The sequence below is a fragment of the Typopeltis vanoorti genome, chromosome 5 (assembly GCF_054136105.1).
Source record: "Typopeltis vanoorti isolate ZY-2024b chromosome 5, IOZ_Tvanoo_1.0, whole genome shotgun sequence".
Lineage (NCBI taxonomy): Eukaryota > Metazoa > Arthropoda > Arachnida > Uropygi > Thelyphonidae > Typopeltis > Typopeltis vanoorti.
Genome location: NC_143553.1, coordinates 139,464,021 through 139,483,226, shown reverse-complemented (window position 1 = coordinate 139,483,226; position 19,206 = coordinate 139,464,021). Strand labels below are relative to the sequence as shown.

General features: G+C 36.8%; 1 protein-coding gene across 1 annotated transcript in view; it reads right to left on the bottom strand.

The window, feature by feature from the left end:
- Positions 1-19,206, bottom strand: part of LOC150106868 (regulating synaptic membrane exocytosis protein 2-like) — an 828,152-nt gene that overhangs the window by 88,580 nt on the left and 720,366 nt on the right. The window contains exon 21 of the mRNA XM_090393494.1: positions 8,336-8,547. Coding sequence (XP_090249620.1) covers positions 8,336-8,547 — 212 coding nt within the window. The remainder of the gene's footprint in view (positions 1-8,335; positions 8,548-19,206) is intronic.

The window sequence follows — 19,206 nt, the reverse complement described above, 5'->3', positions numbered from 1 at the left end:
TTATTAATACCTAAACTCCATGGAGTCAAAGGCCTCATCATGGGAGGTTTATACTCTCCCACACAAAAAGATTCTTTTTCTTCCACTTTCCCTAGACCGACCAGCTGTCTACCAGGTCCCTTGCAGTTGCAAGCTGTTCTACTATGGCCCAACAGCCAGGACAGCTAATATCAGAATTTCTGAACACAAGGACTACATCCAGTTCCACCAATACAGCTACTCAGGACTTGCTGAGAGGGTGTATTTAGTGGACCCAGTAAAATCCTATTGACACTCACCACAGGATATGAAAGGCTATTTCTCCAATCTGCCTCAGTCCTGAAAAACTTTCCAAATCCCAACAAATTTGGGTTGCATGAGACTGGCCCAAATTTGGGAAGCATTAATCCTCAGATCTTCAGCCCAATGGCAAAGACTAGCCTTTTTTGTCCAGTAGGGTGTGCCATTTAGGATCTAAGCCCAATTTTGGTTGCATTTCAAGTTACTGAGGTAACTTGAAATGCAACAACCCCTGACTAACTTATGTATTTCAATCATATCTCTTCTTCTTCTATTCACAAGTTTCTGTAATTTGTATTCCCTCAATCTCTTCTCATATCTGACATTCCATAGACCTCACACTAACTTGGTAAACCTTCTCTGGATCCTCTCCAATACATCCTAATCACCCGAAACCAGGTGACCAAATCTGTGCACAGCAGACCATATGTGGCCTGATCAAATCTTTATAAAAGGGAGCCATGAGAAAAATCTTCACCTTTCTCACCTTTCCTAAGGACAAGCTTCCAACTCTAAGTTTTTCAGGCATCTACCTGATTCCTGTGGGTTATCTTATTTAGGACAAGCCGGAAGATCTGCTTTTATTCATTTAGAAGAACACAAGTCATATATTAAATATCATGACCTTGAACAGTCTGGATTTGTGGAGCATGTATTACAGTCATTCTATGATAAAAGTCATTTTATGATAAAAGTCATTCTATGATAAAAGTCATTTTATCATAGAATGTTTTTATAAAGAAATCTATGAAACTTGACTTAATTGTACTTTTTTTTTTTTTAAGTTGGGAAATTATTATTATTATTCAGGCCTCCATGGAGCCAAAAGACTCATCGTGGGAGGTCCTTCTTAGGAAACATCTTGAACTCATTGACCATTCTTGCTCTCACCACTCTATCAGGCAATGCATTCCATGGGTTCAACCACCCTCCATGCAAGAGAAACCACTCCTCACCTTCTTGCTCGCAGCTTCCTTTTGCAACTTCCAGGGATGACCCTCGTTATCGTTCCTATCCCTCTGTTCCACCAAGCAAAAGAACTCCCGAGTGTCAACCCTGTAACTACCTCTCAATAATTTCTCAATCATATAACCACTCCTTCTTCTATCTACCAAACTCTGCAGTCCACATTCCCTCAGCTGATCCTCATAACTAACATTGTACAATCCTGATACCATTTTTGTTATCCGCTTCTGTACTACCCTTTCCACAGTTAATTTATCCCCTTCAAATCCTGGGGACTAAATTTGAGAACGATAGTCTAAGTACGGTCTGATCAGGGTCTTATACAATGGAATAATAACTCTTGTATTTCTGCAGGTCAGTGTCCTTCTTGGTATTGCAGCAATCTTCTGGGTTACCTTCACCCCCTTTGCAATATGCTCTCTGAATTTCAGTTTTCTATCAATCATCACTCCCAGATCTCAACTTTGTTCAGCCTATCTTCATCAATCTCAATCACTTGGCTAACAGGTAAGCGGCCATGTGACGCATTGTTTAAGTCAAAATGACACTCCAAAACCTAAAACAAACATCTTGCATAGCTATTCAGGTGGTGGTGCATTTTAGAATTTCCTCATCATCATCATCATCATCATGCCTATCAAGGATTTAGGCCTAGAGTGGCCTGTTCTGGCCTTAGAAGTCATCGTTGAATCTTTTAAGAGGACGTCCTGGTTTTCTTTTTCCTAATGGCTTGTACTTTAAGGCTTGTTTTGGTAATCTTTCTGTTTTCATTCTTTCGATGTGTTCCATCCATTTATGTTTATATATTTTAATATTTTCTATTACTGATTCCTGGTTTAATTCTTTCATAATTTCTCCATTTCTTTTTGTGGTCCAACAGTGTATACTTTGCAGTTTTTCTCATAAACTTCATTTCAGTTGTTATTGATCTTTGTTTGTCTTTTTGTTTTATTGTCCAGATTTCAGTTCCATACATTAAGACTGGAAGGGCTAAAGTATTGTATACTTTTAGTCTGGTTTGTTTTTGAACTAGGTTTGGTTTAAATATAGAGTTAATTACACCTGTTATTTTTAAATATTTTGCAATTTTTACGTTTATATCTTTTTCATTTTCATATGTGATCATACATCCTAGGTAGTTAAATGAATTCACCTGTTCTAAGATCTGTTATCTATTATATTTTAGTTCTTGCTGGATCTTGTCCTTTAAAGGCCATAGTTTTTGATTTTTCTGTTGATATTATCATACTATAATCTTTGGCTATCTCATTTAGATCTAAAATAGCTTTCTGTAAGTTATCTTCAGAATTTGTAATTATTATTCGGTCGTCAGCAAAAAGGAGAGTGTTTAAGTTCACTGTAGGGGAAAGTTTAATTCCTTGATGTAAATTTTTATTCCATTTTATTATTATTTCATTTAAGTAAATATTAAAAAGGGTTGCTGAGAGGGGACATCCCTGTCGGACCCCTTGTTTTATCTCTCTCATATATGATAGCTCATGATTTAATCGTATTTGTATTTGATTATTTTCATATATACTTGTGATAGCTTTTAGGATATTATTTGGTATTTGTCTTTCTTTCAATATGTTAAATAAAATGCTTCTTTTAACTTCGTCGAATGGTTTTTCAAAGTCAATAAATGTAATATGTGCTTCTAAATTGTATTCTCTTCTGTTCTCTATTATTAATTTTAGGCAAAAGGCCAGGTCTATACATGATTCCTTTTCTACTCTGTACTTCTAAAATAAAGTTTTCAGAATATTTTATTAGTTTGTTGTTTAAAATTCTGCTACATATTTTATTATTATTATTATTATTATTATTATTATTATTATTATTCAGGCCTCCATGGAGTCAAAAGCCTCATCGTGGGAGGTCCTTCCCAAGAAACACAAAGTCTATCAAGACTCATCGAGGGGTGGTTCCCCCCTCCCCCAAGAAACACAAAGTCTATCATACTACTCCTTGAACTCATTGACCATTCTTGCTTTCACCACTCCATCAGGCAATGCATTCCATGGTTCAACCACCCTCCATGCAAAGAAACCATCCTCACCCTCTTGCTCACAGTTTCCTTTCGTAACTTCCAGGGATGGCCTCTTGTCATCACTCCTTCCTGCTGTTCAACCAAGCGAAAGAACTCCCCAGTGTCAACCCTGTAACCACCTCTCAACAGTTTAAAAGTCACAATCACATCACCTCTCCTTCTTCTATCCACCAAACTCTGCAGTCCACATTCTCTCAGCCGATCCTCATAATATCATTGTACAGTCCTGAAACCATCTTTGTTATCTGCCTTTTACCATTTCCACAGTTAATTTATCCCCTTCAAATCCTGGGGACCAAAACGAGAACAATAGTCCAAGTGTGGTTCGATCAGGGTCTTATACAATGGATTGATAACTGTTTTATCTCTGCAGGTCAGTGTCCTTCGCATTATTGCAGCAATCCTCAGTGTTACCTTCACCACCTTTGCAATACGTCCCCTAAATTTCAGGTTTCTATCAATCATCAACCCCATATCTCTTGTCTCCCCTACTTCCTCCAGTATAACTCCTCCCATAGAGTATGCAGTGTCCCATCGATGTTTCCCAAACCTCAAGACCATACATTTTTCTGCATTAAACCGTTACCCCCATTCATTTGCCCATTTATCTAGCTTATTCAAATTCTCTTGCAGGGCTGCCACACCTGCACAATTACTAATAATCCTTCCCAGCTTCGCATCATCTGCAAACAACTGAATATCTCCTTGTAATCCACTGACAATGTCATTGATATAAAGGTTAAACAATATAGGTCCCAGTACTGAGCCCTGTGGGACCCCACTTGTAACCCTCTGCTTCCTTGAAACTGCCCCACCATACACAACTCTCTGATACCTATCAGACAGCCAATCCTGAATCCAGTTGACCAATCTGGCATCCAGAACCATGTGCTGCAACTTAAATATCAGCTTATCACGTGGCACCCTGTCAAATGCCTTCGCTGTCTAAGAAAGTGTAACAGGAATTTAGTATAGTTATACCTCTATAGTTTTTAGGGTCATCTCTACTACCTTTTTTAAAGATTGGAGTCACAATTGCTTTTTTCCAATCTATTGGGGGGTTACCAGTTGAATAGATTTTATTTAAAAATAATATGAATCTTTCTTTGAACGTTGTTCCTGCATATTTATATAGTTCTGAACAGGGTGGCTGTTGCCAGATTGGATCTTGCCCTGAGGCGAACAATTAAATATCGCCCCTGATGGATTATAAGACAAAAATATAAGAAAATCTCCAATTGCTATTTTGTTTTTATTACAAGAGAAACATTAATGCAAAACGATTACATAATAATATTAATTAAATTTTTGCTCTATGGAGATATTGCACAATAAAACTGTTTATAAGCTATGTCCGCCTCTATCGATATAGTTGCTAGACCAACCAATCTTTCTTGGTTATTGCTGTTTGCAAATAATTTTTAATCAGTTTAAGCTTGAAAAAATTCTATCTGCACTTACTATGCTAACAGGAATTGTTAGTGTAGCAAGTGCCTAGCACAATATGGCTGAACAAGCACTCTTATTAAGCTGTGCCGTGAGGCAGGCTGCCTCTATGCTACACCCTGTCGACGGTACTGGTTCTGAACCTAGCTTATCTTCTCCAGGTGATTTTCTGTTTCTTGTTTCTTTCAGACTGATTTCTAATTCTTCTTTAGTTATTTCCTTTAGCTTTTCATTAAATGTTTGCCAGTTATCTTTTTCAAAATATTTATCTATCCACAGTTCTGTATAGAAATTCTTCTAATTTCAATTTGGTGTTTAATTTCATGTTTTCTTTAGTATCTGTATTTAAGTGTTTCAAAATGTTATATACATTGGGTCTTATTTTTTATAAATCATGTTCTAAATTAGAAACAAATTTGTTCCATGATTCTCTACGTCTTTTTCTGACTTCTCTTTCAGCCATGGCTCTTATTCTTTTATATTCTATTTGAGAATACTGGAGAGGTGGTTACAGGGTTGACACTGGGGAGTTCTTTCGCTTGGTTGAACAGTGGGAAGGAGTGATGACAAGAGGCCATCCCTGGAAGTTACGAAAGGAAATTGTGAGCAAGAGGGTGAGGAGTGGTTTCTTTGCATGGAGGGTGGTTGAACCATGGAATGCATTGCCTGGAGTGGTTAGAGCAAGAACGGTCAATGAGTTTAAGGAGTGGTATGATAGACTTTGTGTTTCTTAGGAAGGACCTCCCACGATGAGTCTTTTGACTCCATGGAGGCCTGAATAATAATAATAATAATAATATTTAATCTTCTAATCTTTTACTGCTTAACCATTTATTGATAGGCACTTTTTTCATTTTGATTATTTCTTTGATTGTATCATCCCATATCTCTAGTTCCTTTTATTGAATTTTTTGGTCTTTCCTAAGCTTTCATTTGCTGCTTCATTTAGTATCGTTTTTATATTAAGCCATACTATTTCTATTTTCTTCATTTTGTTTTATTTTATCTAAATATTGGTTAATTCTTTGTTCATATAGCCATTGTATATTTGTGTCATTTAATAATCTAGTTTTATAAACAAATGTTTTCAATTTTCTTTCTGTTCTTGTTATTTGTAGTCATTTAGATGGTAATCTTAATTTATCTTAACAAGGAAGTGGTCACTACTTATTTCATATCCTCTGTGAACTTGAACATCTAAAAGAGAACACTGATGTCTTTTCATTTAAGATAAAATAATCTAATATTGATTTGCATCCTCTTGCTGCCTAGTATATTTATGTATACTTTATGTTTATAGAAAGAATTCATTATTTTTAGGTTATTATAAACTACAAAGTCGATCAATTTTTTACCATTCCTGTTTAGAGTATGTTCTCCATATATTCCTATATTATTATTAATTTTCATTTTTCCAATTCTTGCATTTAGGTCTCCTGCTAATATTACATAATCATTTTTATTTATTTTATTATATATATTTTGTAACTGATTATAAAATTCAATATTATCCTTCCTTCTTCAGGGGCATATAAACCAATTATTGTTAAATAACCTCTATCTATTTTATTCTAGCTTCTGTTATTCTTTCATTCCATAATTTATAATGTTTTAACTGTTTTGAAAGGGAGTTATGAATCCAAATCATAACTCCTGCTTGTGCTCTTTGGTCTCTGTCAATTCTACTATATATCACATTAAACTTTTCGGTTCTCATGGTTCCTTTTAATTTCTTTTTTGTTTCAGTGATTACTGCTATTTGAAAATTTCTTTCATTTAATATTTGGTCTAATTCTATTTCTTTATATGCTATTCCTCTTATGTTCCATTTTGTTATATGTATTATATTTTGTTGTTTTCATTTTCATTTTACCTTTTCCATTCCAAGGTCATTTTCCATAGAGTCATTCCAATTCATTATTCGAAAATTCATTAGAATTTTCTGTTATCATTGCCAATCTGTAATTCTGTAGTGACCATGCCTATGACATTTATGCAAAAATTCTACATTAATAAAGTTTTTTACTTGAGTTTTCCTCCATTTTTATATTTCTTTTGAATATGCCAACAATAATGGTATTTCATTATTGAAACAAATCGGTTGTGATGTTCTTACAGTTTTAGCAATGTGAATCCTAAACTTCAAGTCTTTGTCCATCACTCCCAGGTCTCTCGTCTACTCCACCTCCTTCAAAATTTGCCCATTAATTGTATACCCTGGATCCAAACCTTGCCTAACAAATTTCGAGACCTTGCACTTTGCAACATTAAATGGAAAGCTCCATTTGTCCACTCACATAGTCTATTCAGATCCTCCTGCAAGGACAATACTTGCAACCTTCATCCCATCACCACCTGTCACAAAATATAGGCATTATTCATCCCTGCATAAAATAGTAGTTAACAGAATCTCCATTAATGCCAGCCTGGTTGGTCAAGTGGTTAGCATATCCACTTTCCAGCCAAAAGGCTGTGCCCTCGGCGGGTTCAAATCCCACCGAGGACATGGATGTTTGTGATTGTCGGTGAAAATACTAGTGATGGTGGTGGTCGGTAGATGGCATTGGTGTAGATGATAGTGGCAGTTGGAGATCATTGTAGTTGGTGGATACAGAAACAGAGAGTTGTAGAGTAGCCCTCCCTCGATGAGTCTTTGGACTCCCTGGAGGCATCACATAATAGTAATAATAATATAGATAAAAGAAATCAAGAGCTCAGCACCATTCTATCAAAGTATGACAAGAAAACATTGGTCAACAAAATTCTACATTAATCTCCAAACAGTCGAATTAACATGAAAAACAAGACTTCAGAGGAACAGCGATTCCCCTGTATATATAGTATGTCACAGATAAGACATCAATGATACTATGTCAACAAAATATAAAGGTTGCCTTCTGCCTCTCAGCAAGATCTCTAATTTTCTGAAACCTCCAAAATCTTGATATCGGCCTCTCAAAAAACCTACAGAAGCTACTGTACTTGTTTTTGTGCTACAAAGGACAGAACAAGCAGGTCGGGAGAAGTATACTAATTTAAACACATCAAGGGGATAGAGAACAAAAGGAAGCATAAATCAGGACTAGCAGCATACACACATACACACTGAAAACTGAAACCAAATATCAAATAGCATGGCAACAAACCAAAATGATCCACACAGATTACAGATTTTTCTCAAGAGCATTCAAGGAGTCAGTTGAAATGATCAAATCCTCAACAGTGCAACAAAAAACAATGGATAATTTTACATCAAGTCTGGTCTTCTCTAGTTAAAAATGACAAGCATGTGGTTAGCAGTAGTTCACAGAAGAACCACAAACTAGCTAAAAAACTTCACAGCCAATGTGTGCTTCCCATTGTTATTTCTATTTTCAAATATTTCATTATGTACTTTATATGTTTCCAGCAACATGTTTCCAGTAAAGAGATTTTATTCTGTACCATACTGAACTGCATAGCTCACACTTCACTATCATTTTAAGTTTCACAAAATTCATATTGGTGTTTCCCTTATAAATGTTAGGTAATGACTATTGTTATGAAGAAACATTGATGCATAAATAAGACAAGTTTTAAATTTCAGCTATTTACCTGGAAGTAATTTGGCTCCAAGTTTTGGCTGTAGTCCACGAGCTCTGATTACTTCCACTTCCAAGTTACCTTTTCGATCACACAAGCTTAACTGTATATCACCTAGACTAGGAGAAGCCAGTACCTGCCTTCCAACTAACTGTCCTGGTCCTAATCCTTCAACAAAATTAGAAAATTCTCCTTCTGGTGCCAACCGAATTGATGGGAACCACCTGTAAAATACATTCTCACTCAGCGTTTAGATAAAATTAATTTTAGTAATAACATTAAACAAAAATCATCCATAACAATTAGCCTAGTTTTATCTTAGTGAAACTGTCATACATAAAAAAAAAGAAAAAAATATTAGAGCAATTTTCTTACTTTGTACTTTTGTGTAGCACATAACAAAACATGGTTATCTGTGCTACACCTTTTTAGCCAATGACTAAAACCTTAGTAAAAAATAAATAAATACTACATTTCTTCAGTCTTACACTGAGGAAATGAGAATGGTTTTGCTATGATCTTCCATAGAAGATCATAGCAAAACCATTCTCATCCCTTATATCTGGGATAAATTTGAAAAGAGCCAAAGTGCTATGTATATAATTTTACACCACCTGTAAATCACATATCAAACTAGCTAACCTTAACCATTCTTCTACAAAAAAAATTTCCAACCTTTGACACATCTGGCCTAGTTGGCTGAGTGAACAGTGTATCTGCTCTCCACCCAAAAGGCTATAATCTTATGATGGTACAGACACCTGTGAAAGTCTTTAAGTGGTAGATAATCTTCACTGTTCAGTGTGAGACCACCATCCAACCTATTAGACAGTGGTCTTAAAATTCATTAGCTTGAAGTGTGCAAAGTACCATGTTTGGTCTTCAGAGCAGGGTTTCTGGATTATGTAATCATTGACCCACCCACAGTGCTAATGTACTACAGGCTTACAGCCTTTTGTAGGTGGGGTCCACATAAAAAAAAAAATTAAAAAAGAATAAATAAAAACACACGACTGCAGCTTTACTTAATTACCATATTGAAGCCCAATGTTACAAATCTGAGAGGCTATATTTGCAGTCAGCATCTGCAAAGAAGCACTCTCCCAATGTCAACAAGCATGGATGCATTAATACTCCAAAAAACTAGGAGACTACTAATTTAATAGGCTGAAAGGCTATTTTACCGGCGAATATGTTAATAGAAAGGGGGATGGTAAATCCCTTTATTTTTTTATAGCCGGGTACGAAACTCGGATTGAAATCCATAGAGTTTCATTCCGAAAAAACTATCGGCGAGCCCAAGTGTAAATGATCACTTCGGTAGTACAACACCAGGGCAACTCCATGCAAGCTCCGTCTTTGCATGGAGTTGCCCTGGTGTTGTACTACCGAAGTGATCATTTACACTTGGGCTCGCCGATAGTTTTTTCGGCATGAAACTCTATGGATTTCGATCCGAGTTTCATACCCAGCTATAAAAAAATAAAGGGATTTACTATCCCCCCTTTCTATTAGCTAGGAGACTTATTATGAGTCCAATAACAGCCACAAATGATTGCACACATATCTAGTTCTAGCAGGTGCATGACATAATTTTAGTTCTTTTCTAAAATCTGATAAAGGAATGTGATAAGGTGTCAACAGAAAAGCTACTAAAAATACTCCAGTATGGTGCAAATGAGATTTTATACCAAGCAGTATATAATCTATATTTGCTATAGAAGCTTAATAAACAACATGCTTTATTTTGTTCTTTATACATGGTTAGAATCAATGCCATTAAAAAGATTAATGAGCGAATTGTATTTATTTGATGTATACCATCAATATTAATTATTTTTCATAAATTTATGATGGCAGTTGACAGAACTAGAAAAGAGATTTGTGAAAAACATTAACAGAGAATTTAAAAATATCAGTATTACAAAAGTGGAACTAAGATGGAGAATTGGAATGGATAGAGATGGCTGTATACCAAGAACATCAAAAATGGGACACTGTGGAAAGATTATTATTAATACATGACCAAGGGTAGGGAACATTTCTTGAAAAGAAAGAAAAAGATAATTCTTATTATCAAGTGAGATACCATCATGGTCAGATGATTTGATGATAAAAAAACTAGCTTATTGGATAAAACTGGGTTCCAGTTTCTCATATCCTTGACATGCCTATGAGAGAGAGAGAGTGTGTAAATATAAGTATTCAAACTTTAATCAGCGGGATTGACAAAAAAAAACAAAACATGAAATGAAGCTGGAAGAGGAAAAGGAAAAAGTTGTAAACAATTACAAATAAAATAAAATAAAAAAATAGAAAAGCAGGCACAATTTGGCTGGGTAAGCATTCTTGGTCATTTCACACATTATAAGCTGGAAACAAAGGTTTGCACTAAAAAAAAATTTTTTTTTTTCCACCTGGAAATAACCCTATAATTAAGCTACTATGGTTAATACACTCTACACTATTTTTTTATGATCATAACAAGCTCATTATGGAAGGAATTTCTCTCTCTCTCTCTCTCAGTCAGTAACATATATATTATTATTATTATTATTATGGGACACCTCCAGGGAGTCCAAAGACTATTCGAGGGAGAGTGTGCCAACAGCATCAAATGATTGAACCCCTTCCAACTACTAACCACGCTTAAACTTACTTAACTTTTCGCGTGAGCCATCAGTAGCAGAGGCTGTACCAATCAACCAACCTTAACCTGACATGATAGTAATCATGTATGAGGTAACATGTCATATGATAGGGGAACACTGTCACTCGAAAAATTTTAATTTAAAGGATTTTATTCAGTGTGCCGTTTGTGAAATGTATGCTTTGAAGAGAGCGGTTGGAGTCTGGTTAGACGATAGTGGAATGAATGTGTGCAGAAAGTGTAAGGAATGTTAAGATTTAAAGAGTGTTTCAGGTCGTGAGAATGATATCGTTGATTAAAGTGAGAATGTAGAAAATAGTGATATGCGAGGTATGAATAGTGATATTTGCAAGGTAGTACCAGATAGCTGTGAGAGTGGCGTTGAAAGTGAGAATGAAGGTAAACATATAGAACGAATAAATGAATTAAGGGATAATAAAAATGATGAGACAGATGCAATAAGTGAGATCGCATGGTTACGCAAAGCAATACACAGGGCAAATCGGCAGCTGGAGCGTTGGCAAAAATGTTTACCGAGCGTACCAACTAATAAACAGCAAAAGTATGATAAGAAAAATAAGAGTATGATAGTGAGTGTAAACAAAATGAAAGAGCGAGTGTTGTACGGAGATTCTTTAGTAAGAGGTGTGATAGATGAGAGTTTAACAAAATCGTACCAACCTGGTGCGAAAGTTAAGGATGTAAGCAAGTCAATTAGAATGGAAAAACAGAGGGTGAAAGAATTGATAGTAGTAGCAGGAACAAATGATTTGAAAGGGGATAAAATGGCTATGAGAGAGGATTTGAAGGAATTGCTTGAGGTAGCAAAAGAGAAGAGTGAGAGAGTTAGGATGGTGAGTCTGCTGGCACATTATGACAGTGAAGAGTATAGAAGGAGGGCCAAAATTGCTAATGACTTTATGCGTGGATTATGCAGGAAGAGTAGTGTGGAATTTGTGGAGTGAGTTCGATGGATGAAAGGATTTATATAAGATGGATGGTTTACATTTGAATGGATCTGGTGTGCAGAGACATGAAAAGGTGTTGTTGAATGAAGTGGAAGTGCAGAATCAGGGAAGCTAGAGTTATTAAGGGGGGGGGAGTAGATATGCAGACTTTAGGGAGACAGTTGAGTGTATGAGTATGTGTAATATGGCTATGAGAGAGGATCTGAAGGAATTGCTTGAGGTAGCAAAAGAGAAGAGTGAGAGAGTTAGGATGGTGAGTCTGTTGGTGCGTTATGACAGTGAAGAGTATAGAAGGAGGGCCAAAATTGCTAATGACTATGCGTGGATTATGCAGGAGGAGTGGTGTGGAATTTGTGGAGTGAGTTCAATGGATGAAAGGATTTATATAAGATGGATGGTTTACATTTGAATGGATTTGGTGTGCAGAGACATGAAAAGGTGTTGTTGAATGAAGTGGAAGTGCAGAATCAGGGAAGCTAGAGTTATTAAGGGGGGGGGAGTAGATATGCAGACTTTAGGGAGACAGTTGAGTGTATGAATGTGTGTAATATGCCCGAGTGAGTATGAAGGACAACAAATCAGAATGGGATAGTTAGTATAAGGCATCAAAATAGGGATGGGACAAATGGGCTTCTGCAATTCATGTATACTAATGCCAGAAGTATTAGGAACAAGAAGGAAGAATTTTTGGCCTTGGTTGGCATTTCCAGGTCACAGGTTATTGGCATTAGTGAAACATGGCTGACAGAAGATGATATAGCTAGTGGGATTGAATGTGAGGGGTATGGTGTGTTCAGAAGTGACAGGGAGAATAAAATGGGGAGAGGAGTGTTATTGATGATAGCTGATAAGCTACAGCCAAGGAGAACAGAAGTGGAACTGCAAGATAGAGAAAAGAGGGCATTTGAGGCTATTTGGTGTGAGATTCAGACTAGCAGAACAAAATATACAGTTGGGTGCTGCTATAGATGGTGGAGATAGTATGCATAAGCAAATAGAAGAAATAAGTGGAAGGAGAGTAATTATTATGAGAGATTTCAACTGTAGTAACACTGACTGGAAGGAGGAGAGGACACATGGGAGGAAGGAATTGGATTTTATGCAGTTATTAAGGGATAACTATCTGGGACAGCATGTAATGGAAAATAATAGGGGTCAGCTTGACATAGTAATTGCATCTGAGAATTTGGCTGTAACGAATATGACCACGTTGCCACCAATAGGTGAGAGTGATCATAGGGTTTTGACTTGGGAGGTGGCTAAAGGTGTGGAATTTACAATTAAGACAGGGTACATGTGGAATTATCGGGCTGGTAAGTATGACAAGCTTAGGAGTTTGATTGGTTCAGTGCCATGGCATGTAAAACTACAAGGGCTGGATGTTGATAGTGCATGGGAGGCGGTGTTAAGAAGTGTTTGCATGAGGCAATGGCTGACTGTATACCTAGAGTCCGAATAATAAATCAAGTAGGGGTTAAATGGATGAATAACGCCATTAAGCTTGAGCTGCAAAAAAAGAAACAACTGTGGAGGGAATTTAAGGAGAAAGGTGACCTGCAGGCACAAGAACAGTGTAAAGAAGGGCCAGAAGGATAACGAGTGTGGTAAGAAAAGCAAAAGCGGATTATGAAAGAACATTAGCCATGCAACTAAAGAGAATCCCAAACAGTTTTTTCGATATGTTGCAAGTAAAAGAAAAAATGTATATGGCAGAATGATTTTAAAGAATGTCAATGGTAGGGAGGTAACCGAATCAGTTGATATAGTGGAATTACTGAGCGAGCACTTTGCAAGAGTATATCATCCAGGTGGAGACATTGCAGGAATGAATGAACCAATAGCTTATATGAAAATTGTGGTGAATGAAGTGGAGGTGAATAGTCTATTACAAAACCTCAATGTCAATACATCTGTGGGATTGCATGGTATACCAGCTCGTGTCGTACATGAAGCAGGTAAAGAATTGTCAGTGCCCTTGACCATTTTGTTTAATTTGAGTATTGGGTCTGGGTTAGTTCGAGGGGGTGGAAAGAGGGGAAAATAGTTCCACTGCATAAAGGAGGTTCCAAGACTGCTGCTGTTGTAAATTACCGATCGATCAGCATATCACGAATCGTTGTCAAGGCTTGGAGAAAATAGTCAAGAGAAAAATACAGGACTGGATAGATGAAAACGGGATACTGTATGGGGGACAGCATGGTTTTGTGAAGGATAGATCATGCCTCAGTAATTTGCTCACGTTTTATAACACAGTGATGGCTGAACTGGATAAGGGTAATGGGTTTACAGTGATTCTACTGGACCTTGCTAAGGCCTTTGACAGGATACCATATGGAATTCTAATCAGTAAACTGAAGCATATGGGGATGGATACAAGGTTGGTGAGATGGATAGGAGGGTAGTTGATGGAGAGATATCAGAGAGTGGTTTATTCAGGAGTAGAGTCCAAAAGATGGCCTGTGACTAGTGGTGTGCCGCAGGGTTCTGTTCTTGGACCACTACTTTTCAATTTGTTCATTAACGATATAGGAAAGGATCTGAGAGGAAGTGTTCATTTGTTTGCTGATGATGCAAAGTTGGATAGAGCAATAGTGAGTGCACAGGATGTCAACATTTTGCAAGATGATTTGGATAGTTTGGAGGACTGGGCTAAGGAGAATGGATGTCAATTTAATGTGGCAAAGTGTAAGATTATGCATTTTGGGGTGAAAAGATTAGCAGCAGTATATCACATTGGTGGAACCAAACTCCAGGAGATTGACGACACCAGGAATTTGGGAGTGTTGGTGGATAGGGAGTTGAAGTTTAGGGGGCATATTGCAAAAGTGGCTAAATCAGCTCATCAAATCACTTGGTTGCTGAAAAATACTTTAACAAGCAGAGACAAACAGGTTCTCTGTATTGAGCCTTGATAAGACCCCATCTAGACTACTGTGCCCAGATATGGGCACAGTAGTCTAGATGGGGTCTTATCTTATTGAGACTTTTAAACTGTTGAGAGGTGGTTACAGAGTTGACATTGGGGAGTTCTTTCGCTTGGTTGAACAGCGGGAAGGAGTGATGATAAGAGGCCATCCCTGGAAGTTACGAAAGGAAACTGTGAGCAAGAGAGTGAGGAGTGGTTTCTTTGCATGGAGGGTGGTTGACCCATGGAATGCATTTCCTGATGGAGTGGTGAAAACGAGAACGGTCAATGAGTTTAAGGAGTGGTATGATAGACTTTCTGTTTCTTATGGGGGACCTCCCCTCGATGAGTCTTGATAGACTTTGTGTTTCTTAGGAAGGACTTCCTACGATGAATCTTTTGACTCCATGGAGGCCTGAATAATAATAATAATAATAATTGTTAGCATTTGAGTGAGAGTGGTAGTGCGAAACTGAGTTGATTGTTGATGAGGAGAGGAGAGTGTGTAGCTAATCAGGGACATGAAAACTGGGTGGTGGGGAGTGTGAGTGTAAAATACCAGAATTGGTGTGAGATAATGGAAAATGGAAGACAAGATAGGAATAATATATTGCCAGAATGTGTTGTGAATGCTAGAATGAATAAGGTTAAGGTTCAGTATGATAGATATGTTGATTGCAGAGTGAGAACTCTCCATGATAAGTCTGTTCACTCCATACAGGTTTGTTATAATATATACAATTCTGTCCATTTTAATCCTGCATAAATTTTAATCCTTCACCAATTAAACATCTCTGTCACATCACATCATTCCTATCTATGCACTAAACTCTATGTGCCTTACCCTATTTGCTGTCTATAATCAGCATTTCAGAATCCTGATATTACCATAGTTACTTATCTCTGGACCTGCACCAGTTTTCACATGATAATGAAAATATGTGACCAAATTTTTGCATAGTCGATATGTAAACTGACGCCTTCTACAGTGATTTTATCACTATACAAGGCATCAGTCAGGTTACATATAGACTTCAATTGCTTCTTTATCATGCAAGGAGATTGGATTCTATTTGTCAGCATACTCCTTATGATATTTGAAAAGCCATTTTTCTTTTTCATGGATAAGCAATACCTCTTCCAGCTTAAACTTTCATAATCAGTTTGGTGGTCATGCATGTCTCTAGGATAGCAATATAAAACTTCTTTTGGTAATATTCCATTTGCCATTCCTTCTGCAAGGTCTTTCCATTTTTATGTATATTCTGCTATTTTCTCAAATTAGGAGTAGACATTAACTCTCTTCTAAACTCTTCATTTCTGATAGATCTTTAATAAGAATGAGATGAGGTATTCAAAATCAGATTAAACATTTGCTGGATACAAATGGAAGAGTGTGAAAGAATAAAATGAAAGATAGTGGAGAATCAGCTGAGGGAATGTGGACTGCAGAGTTTGGTGGATAGAAAAAGGAGAGGCGATATGATTGAGACTTTTAAACTGTTAAGAGGTGGTTACAGGGTTGACAATGGGGAGTTCTTTCACTTGGTTGAACAGCGGGAAGGAGTGATGACAAGAGGCCATCCCTGGAAGTTACGAAAGGAAACTGTTTGCAAGAGGATAAGGAGTGGTTTCTTTGCATGGAGGGTGGTTGAACCATGGAATGCATTGCCTGATGGAGTGGTGAGAGCAAGAACGGTCAATGAGTTTAAGGAGTGGTATGATAGACTTTGTGTTTCTCGGGGGGGGCCTCCCCTCGATGAGTCTTGATAGACTTTGTGTTTCTTAGGAAGGACCTCCCATGATGAGTCTTTTGACTCCATGGAGACCTGAATAATAATAATAATAATAACAAAGAAGTAGCAAATGATTCAAAGTAGCACTGTATGGTGATTCTATTATAATAGGTTTGGTGGATGAGAAGGTGCACAAAGGTCTGCTATCTGGGAGGGAGGATGAACAGGGTAATTGATACTCTGGATATAAGAAGTAAGTGTGTAAGGGAGTTAGTGGTTGTGGCTGAATAAATGATTTGGTTGGGTACAGGGAGATGTGAGGATGGATATCAGGATATTATTAAGGAGGGTGATCAGCACAGCTTGCTTAATTTCATTGTTCATCAATTTCACTCCTACTCTATTTACTCGCTTAACCCTTGGTATGCAGTCATACATTGCTTTTGTCAAATACTGCCTTGTCAACATCTTTTTCACTTTAGTGAAAAATCTTCCAATACTTTAACAACCACCTCCCAATATACTAACTGGTCTGTAGTTTGCTACCTCTGTCTTTGGAGCTACTTTTATGTACTATGTTATCCTCTTTCCACTCTGATGGAACCCTGCCAGAGATGAGACTTCGATTGAACAACTTTGTCAGAGGCAATGCCAATTCTCTTGCACATTCACATAGTACATGGACTGATAAGCCATCCAGTCCCATTGCTGTGTTCACATTCATATTTTTTTTAATATGCTGAACACCTCCTGTTTCATCTTCTTCAATGTTAATATGCATCTCTATAACATCTGTAACATCAACAACTGTAAAATCACCACCTGGATGATACACCTTTGCAAAATTATCACTCAGCAACTCAACTATGTCTTTTGGTTCAGTCACCTTCCTACCACGAGCATTGTTTAAAATCATTCTAACATACTGTAGTCATTTTTCCTTTTACTTGCTACATAACGAAAAACTCTTTATTATTATTATTATTATTACTACTTTTTTTTTACTTTGGCCTGTTTGGCTAATTCTCTCTCATAGTCTGATTTGGTTTTCCTTACCATACTAGTCACCCTTTTTTGCTTATGCTTTGTACTGCTCCTGAGAAAGCACATCTGTTTCTGACACAAGCATATCATTTACATTCAGTAATGTTATTCTTCTCTATTCACTCTTTTTTTTTTTCTTTCTGCAGCATAACAATAAATTATTTTCGGTTGAATTTTGCCTGCAGAGCCAATTTATTTTTATATTCTTAACTTTGCTTTCTATAGAATACTCATAATTTTTATGGCTTGTGCTTTAAATATTTCATAACTCCTCTCACTCTCATGCTCACAATATTCCTTCCACATCATATTCTTCTTATGGACCTCTTGCTTAATAAGGTTGCTTATCCATTTCACTCCCAACCTATTTGTTCTTCAAACTATAGGGGCATTTCAGACACTGATTGCTGATATCTTTTCCATTCAGTAATTGATACCATGGGACCAAAGATAGTATTCTCCCAAGTTTGTCATAATTTCCAGCATTTATTTCAGCATATAACCTTTTCAAATTGGAACATCCATATACTTAGTTACTTTCCAGGTCAGTATGGCATGATCACTGTCACCAAAACAGTCACATCCTTAAATCCTGCATGGTGTCAATGCCCTATTGACACCATGATCAACTCACATTCTATGACCTCAAGTTCCTTCTTTCACATGTTGTCTAAAAGAATTGTTTTGCAACAGTTCAATAAATTCTCTTTCATTCTTATCATGAGTTTCCTTTATTATAAATATTAAGCAAATTATTAAGGTAAGATCTGCTCTTCAAAAATCATGCCCCCCCCCATACAGAGTATCATATTCCTGTTCACCCTGTCCTAAATGTTGCCTTTCACCAGCTGCTTCAATAGATTAACTACCTCCTGAAATACAAATTGGCCTATAATTCCACCTCTGATTGTCCTCTTTCCACTTCCTAGGCACTATCCAAGAACTTAGGCTTAAATTAAACTGCTTGGTCAGAGGAGCTGCCAATGCCCTTGTACATTCTTGTAATATGTAAGCCAATATCCCATGGCTATATCTGTACTTTTTCTATATATTTCTTCTGAAATATATTAAACATCTCCAATTCATCTACTTGTATTCTCATATAATTGAACATCACATCAGGTAATGGAATATCTTCACCTAGATGATACACCCTTGCAAAATTGTCATTCAGGAACTGAACTATTCCATTTGCTTCTGTTATCTCCCTACCATGAAACTGGTCACTTTTCTGGCATGTGCTTGATAACGTTTTTCTTTAAATTCCCTTTACATACTTTTATCCTTTTTTGCATCTTCTACTTAATGATGTTATTCATACATTTAATTCCCATTTGATTTATCCTCCTGCCTCTAGACATGCAATCTGCTACTACTTCCTCCAAACATCCTATTATTTACCATGCATTATGAACAATCAACTCTGCAGCTTCTTATGCCATGGTACTGCTCCAAGTAGTCTCTTGAGTTTGTTTTAATTATGAACTCTGTAATTCCACATGTATCCCTTCTTAAATAAAAATTCCATACATTTAGTATGGAATTTTCAGCTCCCAGGTCAAGTTCATATGACTGCCTAT